At 36.4% G+C, this 15,847-nt stretch overlaps 1 protein-coding gene across 2 annotated transcripts; it reads right to left on the reverse strand.

The window, feature by feature from the left end:
* Positions 1–2: 2 nt before the first annotated feature.
* On the reverse strand, positions 3–15,821 carry LOC135437278 (organic cation transporter protein). 2 transcript variants are annotated; one of them, XM_064695190.1, is made up of 7 exons: positions 15,691–15,821; positions 3,550–3,907; positions 3,249–3,476; positions 2,107–2,365; positions 1,632–2,049; positions 1,069–1,575; positions 3–1,003 (listed from the first exon to the last, which is right to left on the reverse strand). In XM_064695190.1, exons 2-7 carry the CDS (start codon positions 3,646–3,648, stop codon positions 763–765), a joined length of 1,752 nt encoding a protein of 583 aa, XP_064551260.1. In that variant the 5' UTR covers positions 3,649–3,907; positions 15,691–15,821; the 3' UTR covers positions 3–762. The 2 variants fall into 2 exon arrangements, with proteins under 2 accessions (XP_064551260.1, XP_064551261.1); XM_064695191.1 differs by lacking the exon at positions 15,691–15,821 and adding an exon at positions 5,380–5,510.
* Between the last annotated feature and the right edge of the window lie 26 nt (positions 15,822–15,847).

Consider the following 15,847-nt stretch of genomic DNA (forward strand, 5'->3'; position numbering starts at 1 on the left):
AATTAAATTTTTATACATATGATAATTGTATTATTTTTAAATTTTTTCTATATTTGTAAGTATCAGCAGTTTTGCATTTGCAATTGCAACAAATCAAAATCAACTTTTTCTAAATAGTAATACACTTAGAAAAACTATTACATACAAATGTACATAAGTATTTAATTTATTCAGTTAAGTGAAATTGTGCCGCTTAAATGTTAACTATACGATTCCGATTCCAGTTTTGATATTTTACACACATTTGGAAAATATTTTCAAAGGCTAGTTATTGAATTAAGTTATGAGTTACATATATTGTATATATATATATATTTATATTGTATATTGTTACTTAAAGGTCTACATAGGTATACAAGCCTAAGATATTACATATATGTTCATATAATTCATAATATATATGCATAGAGTGTAAGCGTGCACGCATAGAAAGAATATGTATCGAAAAAGATGTCCAGATGCTGAGCACACATATCGTAACTTTACGTTTAATTTTTGAATTGTTGCTTGAGGTATTTAAACAGCTTTTCCTTCCTATTTTCTTTATTATTTATAATTTAAAGGGATAACAGCTGCTGCTGGATTCGTTGAAGAAGCTATAATTTGATTCCAGATTTAATGTCATAGAGCTGTTTACTTGGGGCTATTGTTTTAGTTGTTTGCTGGTTTGATAAGTTTTAGTACTTTTAATGTGCTTACTAAGGGGCCTATACAAAATTGTTTAACTAAACTACGAACTAGTCATTAGCATTACAGATTGGCTCAATGCTTGGCATCCTTGAGGCTCTGCTCCTCGCGATCGGCATCGATCAGAGACTGCTTGCGCTTGGTATACTGACCGGACTCCATTTGCTGCTTGGCATCAATGAGCGAATGCTTGCGTTTGTACTTCTCCAACTCAGAGTCCGAGTCGTCGTCGCCGTGATGCTGCAGGCAGGGGAAGTCGAACATACGTTCGCCCTTACCAAAGACCTCACCCTCCTCGATTGTGGTAGGTAGACTCCTGTCGGGCCAACAATAATCAAAGTTGAACAGGTTGTTAGCTATACACAAAATTCGCACACTTACCGGTTCAGCGTCTCTGGCAGAAGCAGGCATACAAAGGAGCCAGCAAAGAAAAGCACGCCCAATATAATGGAGGGTGCTGCCTTGAAGAAGGTGCCCAGCCAAAGGATATAGGGCGCCAGGAAGGAGGCCGCGAAGCCGGCCACATGTACCGCAGCCACGCCCTGGCCGCGCACACACGTGGGTATCAGTTCTGTGGCATACTGCGAGCCCGATTCGTACGAAATGGCCACGCCGAAGCGCGCTGCAATCGTCAGGCAGGCCAACAAAATGGCATTGTGATTATGCTGCTGATAGGCAATGGCAATGCCAGCGGCAGCCGTGAACAAACCGCCAACTAGCAGCGAGCCCGATGCCATGCCCTTGCGTCCAATGCGATCCTGGAGGAGCACCAGTAAAATACTTGAGGGGAGGACAGCCAGGGCGCTCAGCGAGAACATTATGAACGGCGAGATGCCCATTCCTTCCACATTACGCGACACGGCATCGTAGCACAGTGTAATCACCATTCTGCAATACGCTGCGTATAAGCAATGTGTCGGCTTGTTAGGATCGTTAAGACTTACGACTTGAAGAAGAGAATCAGCGTGTTCTTGCGCATGCGTGGCGTCCTGAACATGTCCAACAGCGTCGCATGCTTCTTGTCATCGCCGCCTTGCATCTCGCGGGTTATTTGACAATGGCGCCTGAACTCATCGAAGTCCGCCTGCGTCACGTGGCAGCCATTGAATCTGGCTACGCGCTTGAGCCGGATGATGGCCCCATCGATATCATTGCGCGTCACCAGCCATTGTGCGCTCTCCTGCACCACAAAATAATAGAGCACCACCAGCAATATGGGCAGTGATGTGCAGGCCAAGTAGATCTGCCAGTGCCCGGCCAAGACTGCCAGCCAGGGCGTAAACACCAGGCCCAGGCAATAGAACAGACCCACAGCCATATTGAGGCCCAATGTGCGCATGCTGGGGCGTATGTATTCGAGAACTATGGAAACAAACGTTAGGCATAACTTGATGTAGGCAATATACGGGATGTATTTACCTATAATATACATGAGATAAAAGTTTGTATCGGCCGCCAGGCCCGATATGAAACGGCAGAGCGTAAATGTTGCCACGCTCTTAGTAAAGATGGTTGAAAAATCGCCAGCAAAGCCACAGAAGTTCGACAATATCAAGGCTGGCACACGTCCAATTTTATCAGACAGCAGGCCGTAGAATAGTGTACCCACAACGGATCCAATAAAGAAAAGCGATTGCCCGATGCGCGCCTTATACGCCGAGTCACAGACCCAGTTCAGCTGTTGATTGATTGGCAACAAAATAACAAAAAGAAAAGGTTAAATTTGTAAAAGGTTTAAAATATAAGAGAATATTGAATACCCTTACAGACAATAACGATAACTTTCACATCTCAATATAACCACCGACCGGCATAATGAAAATTTGAATTCTACATACTGAAGTTAGTCGGAAAATCAATAGAATTAATCAAATCAATCGTCAAGACTTCTCGACTGTACCCTGTACTCATCTCTAAAATAATCCAGAATTATATTTATAGAATATACTAATGATTGGTTGTCAAAAATGTACACGTGGCACAAACAAATATATTACCTCAACAAATAAGGTTCAAATTCATTCTCATTCGACTAGGGTGAAACAATTTCAATTTTGGAATTAACTAAACTTTATAATTTTGTAAAATATCAAATCAAATCAATTTGATTTAGACAGTCGATATGGTTTTATCCACTTAAATGTTGTATATATCGGCCACTGATCGATCCGCAAAGTTATGAAGATCAAGAATTTACGCAGATACTTAAAGGAAGAGAAAGATATTTTGAGTAGTGGAGTTCCGGTTTCTTTGTTGGCTGTGAGAATCGCCGGATAAATTATGAAGTATTATTTTTAAATTCTATAGTTTTCTAGATTTTTTATAATTTTAACATAAATATAACTTGCAGTGCTTTATAATAAACGAAAGGTGAGTTCCTGACTGCTGAATGTAAAAATTAAGAAATCTATGTAATTTAAATAAGTACATGGTGTATTCAGTAAGCAATAAGCTATTTAATATGTTTATGATAACTAAGTTAACCAACTAATGAAATTTTTAATTTTAATTTTGATTTTAAAATAGATTCAGTTATCAGATCAGTATTCAGATCAACTCACCTCGGTGTTCATGCTTCTATAGCCAAAGTCATAGTTATAAATCCATTTTTCGCACTGCTCAGAGCTGACAGTCACATTTCCACCATTGATGTCCGCTAGACGCGTGCACGAGGGACTCTCGAATTTGGAATAGATGTCAGCTATCTCCTTATACGTCATGTTAACTAGCTTTTCGTGATAGCACCAATGATCCGGCACGAAGCTAATCACAGTTTGTGTGAAGTAATGCTGCAGTGAATAATACGATAATTATAATTATAAGGTATATCATAATATATATATATAGACTTTGAATACGCACCATTGATACGATAATATTAATGAAGCCAAAGAGTGCGAGTATCATGAACTGATAGCGATTGAAGTCGCCACATTTGGCAAGAATTTGGTCGAAATCCATTCTGGCCTCTACTGAGTGGCTGTATTTGATGTATTAGATGGTTTTGTACTCGAATGGGTTTGTTGTTGTTCTACTTGTTGTTGCCTGACGACTCCACGTGCTGTTGCTGGTCGTTGGACTTTTAATGTAGTGTATCACAATTTGTTATGTGTATTTATGTACATATGTGTGTGTCTGTTGTGTTGGTTTTGTGTGTTGTGTGTTATGTTTTGTTATCCAAAAAATAAATATCTATGCATTTGGTTTACATTTGTTTTGTCTGTAAATACAAAAAAAAAACATGTTCATTGGTAAGATTATAGAGCAAGAGCTTGGAACATGTTCCATTATTTGTACAGGCAAGCTTTCGCTGCATACGTAAATAAATTCAGATTTAATTAGCAAGCGATATGACACAAACAATATATACATATCTAAAGCATTTCAAATTTAATTAAATACATTTTAAGCATATTATTCTTAGGAAACCAATTTATTTCTTATTTTTCGGCATAAATCAACAGCCGGTCATTTTTAATTTTTAATTAAAAATGCAAATATTTAGTTGAAGAGAAAGTTGATTGAAAAAAGTCGATCGACTTTCTCAAAACAAGTGCAAAAAATTTGTTTGTCGCCGTAAATTTTTGTTTTGATTGAACTTTCAGCTTACCTATATATAATTATCTTACTCTTTCTACAATAAATAATAAATAATATATACAGTAACAATTGTTGAAATTGTGTCAAAACGAGTTTTTTGCTTGTGACAGACATTCTGAGCGACAGTTGTAACTAAATTATAATGAATAAGAAACATATTATTTTAACACTTCAACTAGTTAAGCTTAACAGATTATATAAATGGAATATTTCTAGAATCAGTCAGGCCATTTCAAAGATTTATCATTCATCATATAATAGACGAACATAATATGCTAATGCTCAGTTCACAGCTTAAATGGGGCTACATATGGCAACCACTGAGTAAGAATCCAGATTTTTGTTATCGGGCCACTATCGCGGCCTGGGAACTATGGAGTGAGCTATTGCGCCTATCAGTAACACAGTGTTCACATATTAGCAATCGTTTAGATACAACTTTATTGTTTAGGGGAAGCTGACTAACTGGCAGCAGCTGCTGGCTGGCAACTGCTAAATGCCGATGGCTGACTAACTTACAGCCCCGTTGATTAGAGCATTGCTAGCAATAATTGGAATCTCGTCAATGGTTGTCAAGTTGTCCGAAGTAATCAACTTCTAATTGAGTCGAAGCACGTGTTTCTGTTGTCGACTTCATTTCACCTTGTTGCTGAACGCTTGAATAACATAAATTACAATAATTCATCAGAGTACTCTCGTTTTGCATTGAGTTGAGTTGAATTGAGCTTAACTCGATCTGGAATGCTAAGGTAACATATGCAATATGCTTTGTATATATGTCTACATATTTCAATTTTATTCCACGCATCAACTTTGAATATTTTACATTTTGACAACTGGTTTCAGTTTAAGGCGATTGCAAAAATCTGCCTGAAGTGCTGTACTTTTTTTATTTAAGAAAACTCGTACAAAGATTAAGCACAGCTCAAAAATTGTTCAAGGTCCTAAAAGGCGAAAAGTGAAACGTAGATGATTATTTGCATAAAAAATTCAAGTGGAGTTCACATTTTTAAAAAAAAAAACAAATTAGCTTAGTTACACACATGATGTATATTTTTATTTGCTTATTCCAAGCCAAAATCGTTAAATTACCTGATTTGCAGATTTGAATATGTAGAAATTCTCAAGATGTTTTAATCTATACACACATGAAAACAAGAAACAAATTTGTTTACGAAGAGAAACAACAAAACGTAGAATAAATGCGTATATGCGAGAAATTTATACACAATTTTCCAAACAGGCACAAACAAATATTATTTGTTGTTTTCAGAAGCAAATTCTATTTCGCGACAGCCGCAATTAGTATAGAAATATATATTTCCTATTTTTTATGCATGCATATATCAAAAAGTTCAACGGCTCGAGCATTCACAAACGCGACGGCTAATAAGTAGAATTTCAATTTTCTACTTTTGTTAGTACTTATATTCCTTGGAAGCGCACAAAGTGTTTGTAAACTTTCGAAATAAACTGAGTTTCTGTTTTGGTTTTGGTTTACGGCAGCTGATGTTTTGGGTCTGTGTTCTGGCGAACGGCCCGTTTAGCGCGCACTTGTAACGTGCCGCACGAGTATCTTTAGCGATGTGTATCCACGAAGTGTCTTTTGTGTACTGACTCGACCAACGCCGCAGTTTGTTTATTAAAAACGCCAAACAGCTGTTCGGCTGAGCGCTGCCGTCGACGCCGACGCAGCAGTCGGGGCAGTCGGGGCAGCGACGCCAAGTCCAATAAAATCAAATCAACAGGCGAGCCAGGGACAGAGTTTTGATCCAAATCATATACGAATTTCGGGGGCTGTACTCCAAACGGTGGATCGAACAAGTTTTGGCCCGTTGGCGTTGGCTTTGGCGTTGGCGGGGGGCCGAAAACAGGTCAGACGCCGCCAAAATCGAGCAGCGCATGAAAGTCAGAGTCAAATCGGGCTTTTGACTTTTACGAGCGGCCACACGGCGTATACGCGCTCGATGGATTCGATACGATTTCATTTGATTTACATGCTCATTTGGGCCTTGTGATGCGGACACGCAGGTACCACTAACTCTAAGAAATTGCCCCGCTAATTAGTTGTGCTAAACTTATGTACACACTACTCCGGATTATATTTAAGCACAATTAGATAGATTTAGCAATGCTTTAACCACAATGTTGCCTTCTACTTTCAATGGGCTGTTCAGTTGTTGAAGAGACATATGTATATATAAAGCTATATTGCATTGAAAGTTAATTTTATAGATTTGTATATCACAGTGGGGGAATTACTTGAGGCGCCAGCATTCAACTGATTCATGCATTAAGGAATCGCTTGCTAATTTTTGATATACATATATTCATTTATGACTGCTCAAATTTGATTATTTAACGTATGCGCTTTTGTTTTTCAGGAGCAGCTTTCTATTGATTACAGTTTTTAATTTATTGTTTTCCCGTGCCAACCATAATATCACAGCTGTGTACTTCATTTAGAATTTGCCAATATTTTATACTTATTATTAATAAAAGCTGTTATAAAATTGTAATAAATATTGACTGCTACACTGAGATAATTTAAGGTTTCCGATAATAGAAAGGCTTTAAACATAACACTACCAACTAAATAAAAAGTACAGTCGGCTGGAATAAATATTTTGTGATTTAAATGAACAAGGAAAATGTATGATCTAAAAGAAATTTAGTTTTCTATGAACAAATTATTAAAATATATATTTAGTATAACATTTTATGGCTTTTAGAAAATATTGGTATGTATTATGATGATATTATGTATTATTTATGAAATAAGAAAAACTTTCTTCAATTTGAGAATGTCGGTATAAAAACTAATATACATAAATTGTCGGTACAAAACTAAAACATATGGCTGTAAAAAAAATACAGATAATATTCCCCTTAAGTTAAGCTTTTGTAGGCTTTTACTTATTCAATATCTTATATATTTTATTAGTATTATTTACTAGCTACTTTTTCCTAGCTTTGCCCGTTCTAAGGGAAATCGACTTTGCTATATTAACTCAATGCCTATAGTTATTTTTTACATATACATATATTTAAATATAAGTTTGAAGCCCATCGTACTAAGAACCAAAAGTTGGAATCAACATTTTTCGCCAATTTACAGCAAATCGATCTCTCTGATCGGTTTATATAACGAACCTATTTCTGTTAATATTATTATGTTACTTTCACAAAAATGATTTAGAAGCCAAAAAGTAGCATGCAACATTTTTCCGCCAATTTTCCACATTTGCGGGCGATTTCCAAAATCGTACGCTGGATTATTTGTTGACCCGGGTGACACCGGGTAATTTCTTCTAATATCAAATTAAGAACCCTTAGAAAATTGTAATCTTCAGGTAATGCTTATTTAGACAACGCAAGCACTAGTTTTATTGCAGAAAACAAATACAAACTTTTATGATTTTAATGCCCACATTTGTGTCATTATCACAAACTCCTCCGATAAGCTGAAGACTCATTATACGAAAAGAACATGTTAATATCAAACGTTTCAGCTCTATTTAAATTACGCAATTTACAATCCACTGGCATTTCGGCTGGAACCCTTCATATGGTCGCGAGTCTGCAGCCTCGACTGTTGCCATTCAAAGCAAATATTTGCCGTTGCCAGCGCTATCAGTAGAGAGCCGAAATCAAAGCCCATGGGCAATGTTTTAATTGTGGAATTATAGATTAATAAATGTTTTTAGGCAAAACAACAACAAAATGCGATTAGATAACACAATACAACACCGCAGCATAGGAACTTAAGTAGTTGAAAAGATGTTGAAGTGCTAATGGATTTAGTGTTTAAAACTATTGGGGAGTGTGAAAAGTGTGCGTGATATCGAATACAACAGATCTTATCGCATTTACGCCGTACAGACGAACTTCACATGTGCTGTAGGTTAAGTGTACCGAGTGGGTAAGGCAGGACAGCTGCAGGGAGTAGTGCCAAATATTTACATATTGTGCTTTTCTTTGTTCGTCTTCCGTTGGCAACTCGACAAAGAACAAAGCGAGCACTCTACATGTTACAGTCAGCGTAGAGTCAAGAAATGCCCGCGAGGCACATTCGAAACTCTTATATCAAATGTCCAAACAAATACTGAGCCCAACTAACAACACGAGACCTGCAAGTGCTGATGACTATAGAAACTTATCACGCATTTGTTGCAACGTTCAAATACATTTTTAGATAAACTTAAGCTGATTATGATATAATTTATCGTGATTTTTTATATGTGCATGCGTAAGTTTTGCGCATTGCCAGCTGTGACTAAGCGCCATAGGAAGACTACTTGCTGGGCCCCCGAATAAAGAAACTACAATAGCAATTGACACATCTGGTTTCACAGTTGCCAATGCTAACTTTAGCACCTAGTTGTCGATAAGAAAAATCGAAAAAAAAATGTCCAAAAATATTATTAATGTGCCAACTTGGACAAATAAAATTGCCTGAAAATGATTTGATGGTGTAAAAAGTACGACGATAAAAGCGAAAATAACTTTGTGCCAAATAAAAGGCACGTGTGAACTAACTATATTATGCTTTTATTTACATGCTTGATTTTGATTCAAGCAAATATTGAGCTAAGCAACATCAACAAATATTAGACAAATTATAGCAAAATATTGTTCTTAAGGTCAGGTCATTTCAGACTCAAGTCAAGTTTCTGACATATGTTTATCCGTGTCGCTGCAAGACAACAACAAAAGCTGACAATCAACAAAAGCTCACAAAGGCAATTATTGCAATATTTATTTTTATATGAAGCATTTGTACATTTCCTATAGCGAAAAATCCCAAAAACTGAACCATATAAATTTAAACTCTATGCGATGCGGTTTTTTTGGAGGTGCGACAGCCACATTTCACACATGCTTGCGAAATATTTGATTAAAGTCAAAATTAGATGCTCAAATTTAACTTACTAATTATGAAATGTTTACGATGTTTTGCGCAGAAATCAGTCCAATTTTTATGCAGGTTTACCTCTTATGCGCAAAGTAATAATCGCGTATGTTTTTTACGAGTCGGGCGATTAGGAATATCCCTATTCGATGCTCCTGAATTGACACACACGAACAACATAAAGTCAAATGCTCTCGCATTCACTTGCTGCAGTCTGATGTTCGATCTGCATCTGAATCTGCATCTGCATCTGATTCTGCTGCTGCTCGCGTGACAATTGAATTCGCTTTGACTTCAAGTTCAACGAATGCCTTCGGTTTTAAATGCGTTGCGTGCCAGTTTCTTTAAATTGCCCATATTTATACATTTTGTAAGAGAGAAAGAGAGAGCGAGGGAGAGACAGAGAGAAGTACTTCTTACAACTGCTTGGTATATATAAACTACTCATAGAAACATGTACCTACGCTTTCTGCGGGACCAACAAATCAATGGCAGCAGCACTGCACGCTTTTCATTTAGCGCTCAAGAGTACACACACATATACCCACACATATGCATTATCATATAGCAGCCCTCTCTGCGTCTATATCCACGAGTTCTAAGAAGCCTGTCTGTGTCGGCATGTGTGAGTTCTCCTATTGATATGGCGTCATTGTGTCTCCAACACGCTCGCTGCATTGTGGAATAATATATCCGTCAAACAAAGCGCCTCTTTAGCGAGAACCTCAGAAAAATGAGATGGACGTGTAACAAATTCTCCCAATATCCTCAAGTATTTAATTTCCATTCTATTAATATTTAATTGTTTTTAATGGCAAATGTTTGTATCTGTTTGTTGCTGTCTAATTTCATTTAAACATTTGAATTTTTGAGCGTACATATGTTTCAGCTTCAGCAGAAATACAGAACACTTGGCGTCAATTAAAGTGCTTTTTTGACACATTAATAAAACGACAATAAAAGTTAGATTCGCTTTAATGAAAAGTGGCAGATGTGGGGTCCCTTGTAATGCAGCTTACATATGAAACAATTGAAAATATGAAAAAAGTCTTTACACTATTGGGATTTTTATGAGCGTGAAGCGATACGGGTCTGAGAATTGAAAGAAAATCCATCCGGGAATATTTATTGGTAAAGACAAATATAGAGTTTTTTTGATGAATTATAGAGATTATATCAATAAATTCTAAGACTTTAAATTGTCTAAGGATCGCCCTAGAAGCCAAACCCGAAATATTTACAGAAAAGAGAGAATACAGCTGAAGTTGCTTATCTTGTAGTGATGGTTTTCCCAATTACACTGAAAATAATTATTTGATTTGTAAATACACATTTACTATTGAAATGATTGACCAACTATTTAAGTTTATTTTTGTAGAGTATTTTTATGATATTATTTTGCTCGCAACCAATTAGTCTTAAATCCACAAAGAATTTCTATGCACCGCATAAAACATTGTGATCTCATCAAAACACATGAGATATATGATATACATATATAAGACAATTAAGAAAAACAAACGAATTCTAGATGATAAGTTGACTGAATCATGTTCTTAGACTAAAGAACACAGTGCCTAATAATTGTCTGAGTTGGGAAGAGATAAGATATTGTAGTAGCGAAAGCAGTTCGGATTAGTAAATCAATAACGTAAAGCGACAATCTAAGGGCACAGACTAACACATAATTAGTTGACTAGGAAAGCTACAATAGATGCAGCTGATAAGATGTCTCTGGGCGTGCTTACAGCGTAGTTTCTGGCCCGGCCAGAGCCAAGCGAATTGATAAAGCTCGCTGAGAACTGTGCCCAGACAAGTCAACACTGAACCAGACTGGTTAGCTCCGGTTGTAACCAATTACCGGACGCTGCTTAGCCATACATATGCTACTCTGAGAGCGCCACACAAAGTAAATGAGAGGGAGTGAGAGAGAGAGAGAGAGCTTGCATAGTATGCGGTGATAATGGCCAGAAAATGGCTTCTCATATGCGGTAAAGGCCAACTCAAAACGAAAATGTATTTAATTGCAACCGATGTTAACCAAGACTGAAAGACATAAGCCAGAAACGCAACTCGACATTTCCAGCATATCAAGTAATTATTATATACATATGCTTATATATATGATTTTCATGAGGTGCTCGACTCAACCACGCTAATGCTGAAGTACTCTCAAGTGCGCCCTTCAATTAAAAATATAAAAAAAAAATAACAAACATCGACCTGCAATACGATGTGATAAACGTGCTGCTATAAGTTGTTCTTGAAATAGAAATCATAGATTTGCATACCTTGGACTCTTACAAAAATGTACTTCAAAGAGACAAGGGCTAACAGCTCATAAAACTCTACTTGACATGCATTTAAAAAGCAGAAATTAGTTTTGGATTATTTTTGGATTATTGAAATGATTTAATCACACTTATCCTTTGGTTATTCCAAAGTATTTTTTATTTAATTTAAATGAATTTATTAAACGTATTATTTATTTGTTTAAATAGCGTGCAGTTTAATGTGCTATTAGTGTAAAATATCAGAGTCCAAATGCAAATACCTATAATTGATTTGTTTTGATACCCTTTACTACGCAGCTTGATTCACAGTAAAGTAAATTAAATCTATAAAATTGCGAGCGCCTCGTTAATAGTATTACTCCACTTTTTCGTTAAACTGTTATTTATATATTAAATGAACTATTGTTATTAAAATCCAACAAAACAGAATACACTTAATATTCAGATGTCGCAATCCATGCACATCAGCAAAACACACAAGTCATTTAATTCTGCGAAAGAAACAGAAAACTAGAAAACACAATCATATAGAAATATTATATAAGCGAACTGAAGGAGAGCGCCGATATCAAAATAAATCAATTGAGCTGCGGCCGAAAGTCGAGAGGCGTCGGGCACGCGTATGCAAATGATCTCATGTTTGATTATGTTGTGCCAGCATAAATGTTGGGAATATTCCATGGAGCCATGAAACCGTGACGCAAACAAATTGATATGCGCCGGGTGTGGCCGGCAAAATGTGGCAAAAACAAAATAAAAAAATTAACTGAAATAGAAACCGAAACGATCAACCAGCTAACAAATTCAAATTCGCATTAAAAGAGAAATGTCGATCGATTGATTTTGCCGAGTTCCAGCATTGTTGTCAATTACTCAACTCAGGGCAGGTGAGCCGCTCAAGTTTGGATTTAGCCCAAAAAACCGTCAAAGCAGACTCAAAATGAATCCCACGCTGTAAACAAATGGAAACAGAGCGACTACCGCAAAAAATAAAGCAAAAACAGCTGATAGTCTGAATGCAAACGATGACGGGAATGACGACGACATCGCTCAGCTAGCAGCCCAGTCAAAACAGTCAAAACAGCTGGCCAGTCAGCCCCCAGGCCCCAGGCCCCAGGCCCATAGCCATGCCCAGACACAGCAGCATACCCATACCCAGACAGAGTGCCAGTCGTCGTTGTCGTCGTCGTTTTTGTCGCTGTCGGCACACGTCGAGATTGCGCAATGATAAGCGCCAGGCAAACACGTTGAGCAACTGTTGAGTGAAGCGGGGGGGACTAGGGTTCTAGCCAGCTATGACCAGGCATATATGGTGCAGGCCACCATTAAAGCTACTAACACTGACCCTCAATCGAGAAGTGTGGCGCGAAAAAAAACAAAAAGAAACTATAAGGCTTGGCAGCAATGTTGGCCGCGGGCCACTTAAACGCTTGGCAACATCGACTCTCAAAATTTAAAAATATACTTTTAATGCTCAATAGTGTACTATAAACGATGGGTAATGTATATAAATATACTTATTATCATTATGCGGCACAAGCGAACGGCAGCAGAACGCACATAACGTTTGTTCTTGTTTTCGTTTCGAAAACGTGACAAAAGTATTTTTTGCTAAATTTATTTATGTGCAAAAGATTTTTGTTGATGGTTGTTTATTGTTTTTTTTTTCTTTTTTTCGAAATGGTTGTTGAGCTGAAAAGTATTTAGATAAATGGCTAGTCCTCGAAAATGTTTTTGTGTATTTTTCATCTTCGCAATTATTGTTTGTATGGTAAAGTCTGAAAGGAAACCTGTTGCCACAGATCAGTTTTTTTTACTGGCAGCAAGGCGTGTAAAGTTCAGCTAATCAAATGCCATTTATCTACTCTCTCAGAAACCAGTCAGAAACATGGGCAAAACACGTTATTAGGTGTCTCTAGCCAGGCATCGTTGGTTATGGTTGTGCATAGCAGATAAGTTCCAAGAACTCAGCCAACAATTATCATTATCATATGCTGGCTACCAACTGGTTAATAAACAACAACAACAACAACAACAAATAACATTTCTTTTTAACAATGCACTTCGGCAATAATTAATTGATACTGAAATTGAATGTGGTTTACCTAGAAGTACAGTCATATTTACAACGAGCACCTGATGAGACACATACTCAATCATAAGTGTCTATCATTTATAATTATCAATTTCAATTGGATAAGGTAAAAAAAACCAATGCCTCAACGAAGACAACAGTCTTAAGTAAAGCAAGCTAGAATGATTATGAATACACTCGTAATTTGAGTATAAACCTACCAATTTTAAACAGATTCTTTTTAAATTCAGTGCATGAGACTTAACTTTATTATTTATATATAGTATATAAATTTCACATAAATTAAATCTGACTGTTTTGGGCTTAGGCAAAATGTGTAATAAAAATATAATTTAAGTCTACATCAAACATTTTATTCATTTTAAGAAATCCCTATTAAAAAAGAATTTTCTTGAAAATGTTAGCGTAAAATATACGATTTTTTTTAATTTCGAAATATATTTATTTTATAGCTATTTTCTCTGCTTGTTATTAGAGAGTTCAAGTCCATTATACAAATTGTGGTTTCATTAAAATTGGATATGTTCTGTTTTGATTCCTCTTAAGTATATCTCTGAGCTACCGAGACCCAATTTAGTTGTACAAAGGTCCAGAATATATTTTTTTAGATGCCTTCGACGTCCACCGAAAATTTAAAATAAAACCTAATTTTTGGTGGTATAGTCTTGGGCCTTGCTTTTACATATATTCGGATAGATCACTTTTAATAATTAAACCTAGTTGCAAAATAAATAAATTGTAAGAACAAATCAAAATCGAGAGAGAATATTTTATAATTTCCCAAAGCTTGCCCTCTGAATTTTAAATATTCCTAAAGACATATGGTGAAAATTTGCATATGGTAAATATTTATAACAAATTGTCTTACATATGGTAAAAATAATGAAGCTTAGGAAATGATCTAATAAATGCACATATGAGATACAAATTCTTCACGATCCTATTAGTTGAACAAACGATTCGAAATATATGCATTTATATATGGATATATTCCATACTCAGGTATATAAAGTATGGAAACACATGTTTTATAAAAAAATGCCTCACTGTATGCTATTATTGTTAAAGATTTTAACTATGTATGTTCTATTGACACTGTTTTAACTCTTTAAAACTCTTTTCACTAAAAACGCGCAGAATTATAAAAAACGTTAACTATTCCTTTGCGAGTTCTATAAAAAGTTCGTTGTGGTTGTTGTTGTTGTTGTTGTTTTTTTATACTCAGCTGTTGCTTGCTCTGTCCCCGTTTTAATGATGCCGCGTACCAGCGCAGAATAATAAAATACTAAAATGCGGGCGCCAGCAGAGGAGTCGTAAATGTGAAATGTGCCCTGACAACGAGTTAATATACAAGAAGTGAAATCCAACAAAAAATAATTTGAATGTCAAAGGCAAGACAAGTGAGCTGCCTAAGAAAATAACAAACATTTGGCTGTAGATCAATTAGCAACAACATTTTGAAAAGTATATTTAGGTACAGATATATATGTATATACATTTGTTTATATGTGTGTGTGTGTGTGTGTTTGTGTGTGGGTGTGCATGTGTCTATGGTTTACTTATGTGTTTTGTTTATTTTTAAAAAGCACTCTTGCACGCCTAAATAGTTTGCAAAATACATTCAAACACATATATACACATACATACGGTCAGATGTATGTATGTGTTGGAACAGTTGCCACAGTGGGTTGCATAAATTTGTTAATTGCTATTTTTATATGCGCCGCTAGGCGACACAAATCAAATCGAATTGAATATTGAACAAAACTTTCCGCTCGCCTGTGAGAAATTTTGCATGATGCCGCCGCTGCACTTCAATTGTCGTCAATTATTTAATTGTTAGCTTATCAGCATGCATACATACATACATACATATATACATATGTATGTGCAAGCAAATGCGTATGTAAATATGTATGGACATATATTAAACAATGCACTCTATCGCACGCAATTTGATTGTAATTGTTTTATTGATTTTAATAGACAAACTATTTACAATACCGAGCAGCGCACTTGAACTCTTAAACGTCTTTAAATTTGGAATGCTTGAATCTATTTTAATTTTATCCATTTCGATGCAGCACACATTCACTGTTTACCGTTAGTCCTTCGACTGCGCCTGGGCCATGTACCGACTGCACCCCGTTTATCTTGTGTGCTTCCTTTTCGTGGTCGTCTGCTGCGCGAGCGCCGTCGTGTGACTGTTCGCCGCTGATGATATTGCTCTTCAGGTATTCGAATATCGGCCATGAAGAA

Source organism: Drosophila montana, unplaced genomic scaffold, assembly GCF_035044405.1.
Source record: "Drosophila montana isolate Dmon_TW-CO22-7 unplaced genomic scaffold, ASM3504440v1 contig_3733_1, whole genome shotgun sequence".
In the NCBI taxonomy this organism is placed as follows: Eukaryota; Metazoa; Arthropoda; class Insecta; order Diptera; family Drosophilidae; genus Drosophila; species Drosophila montana.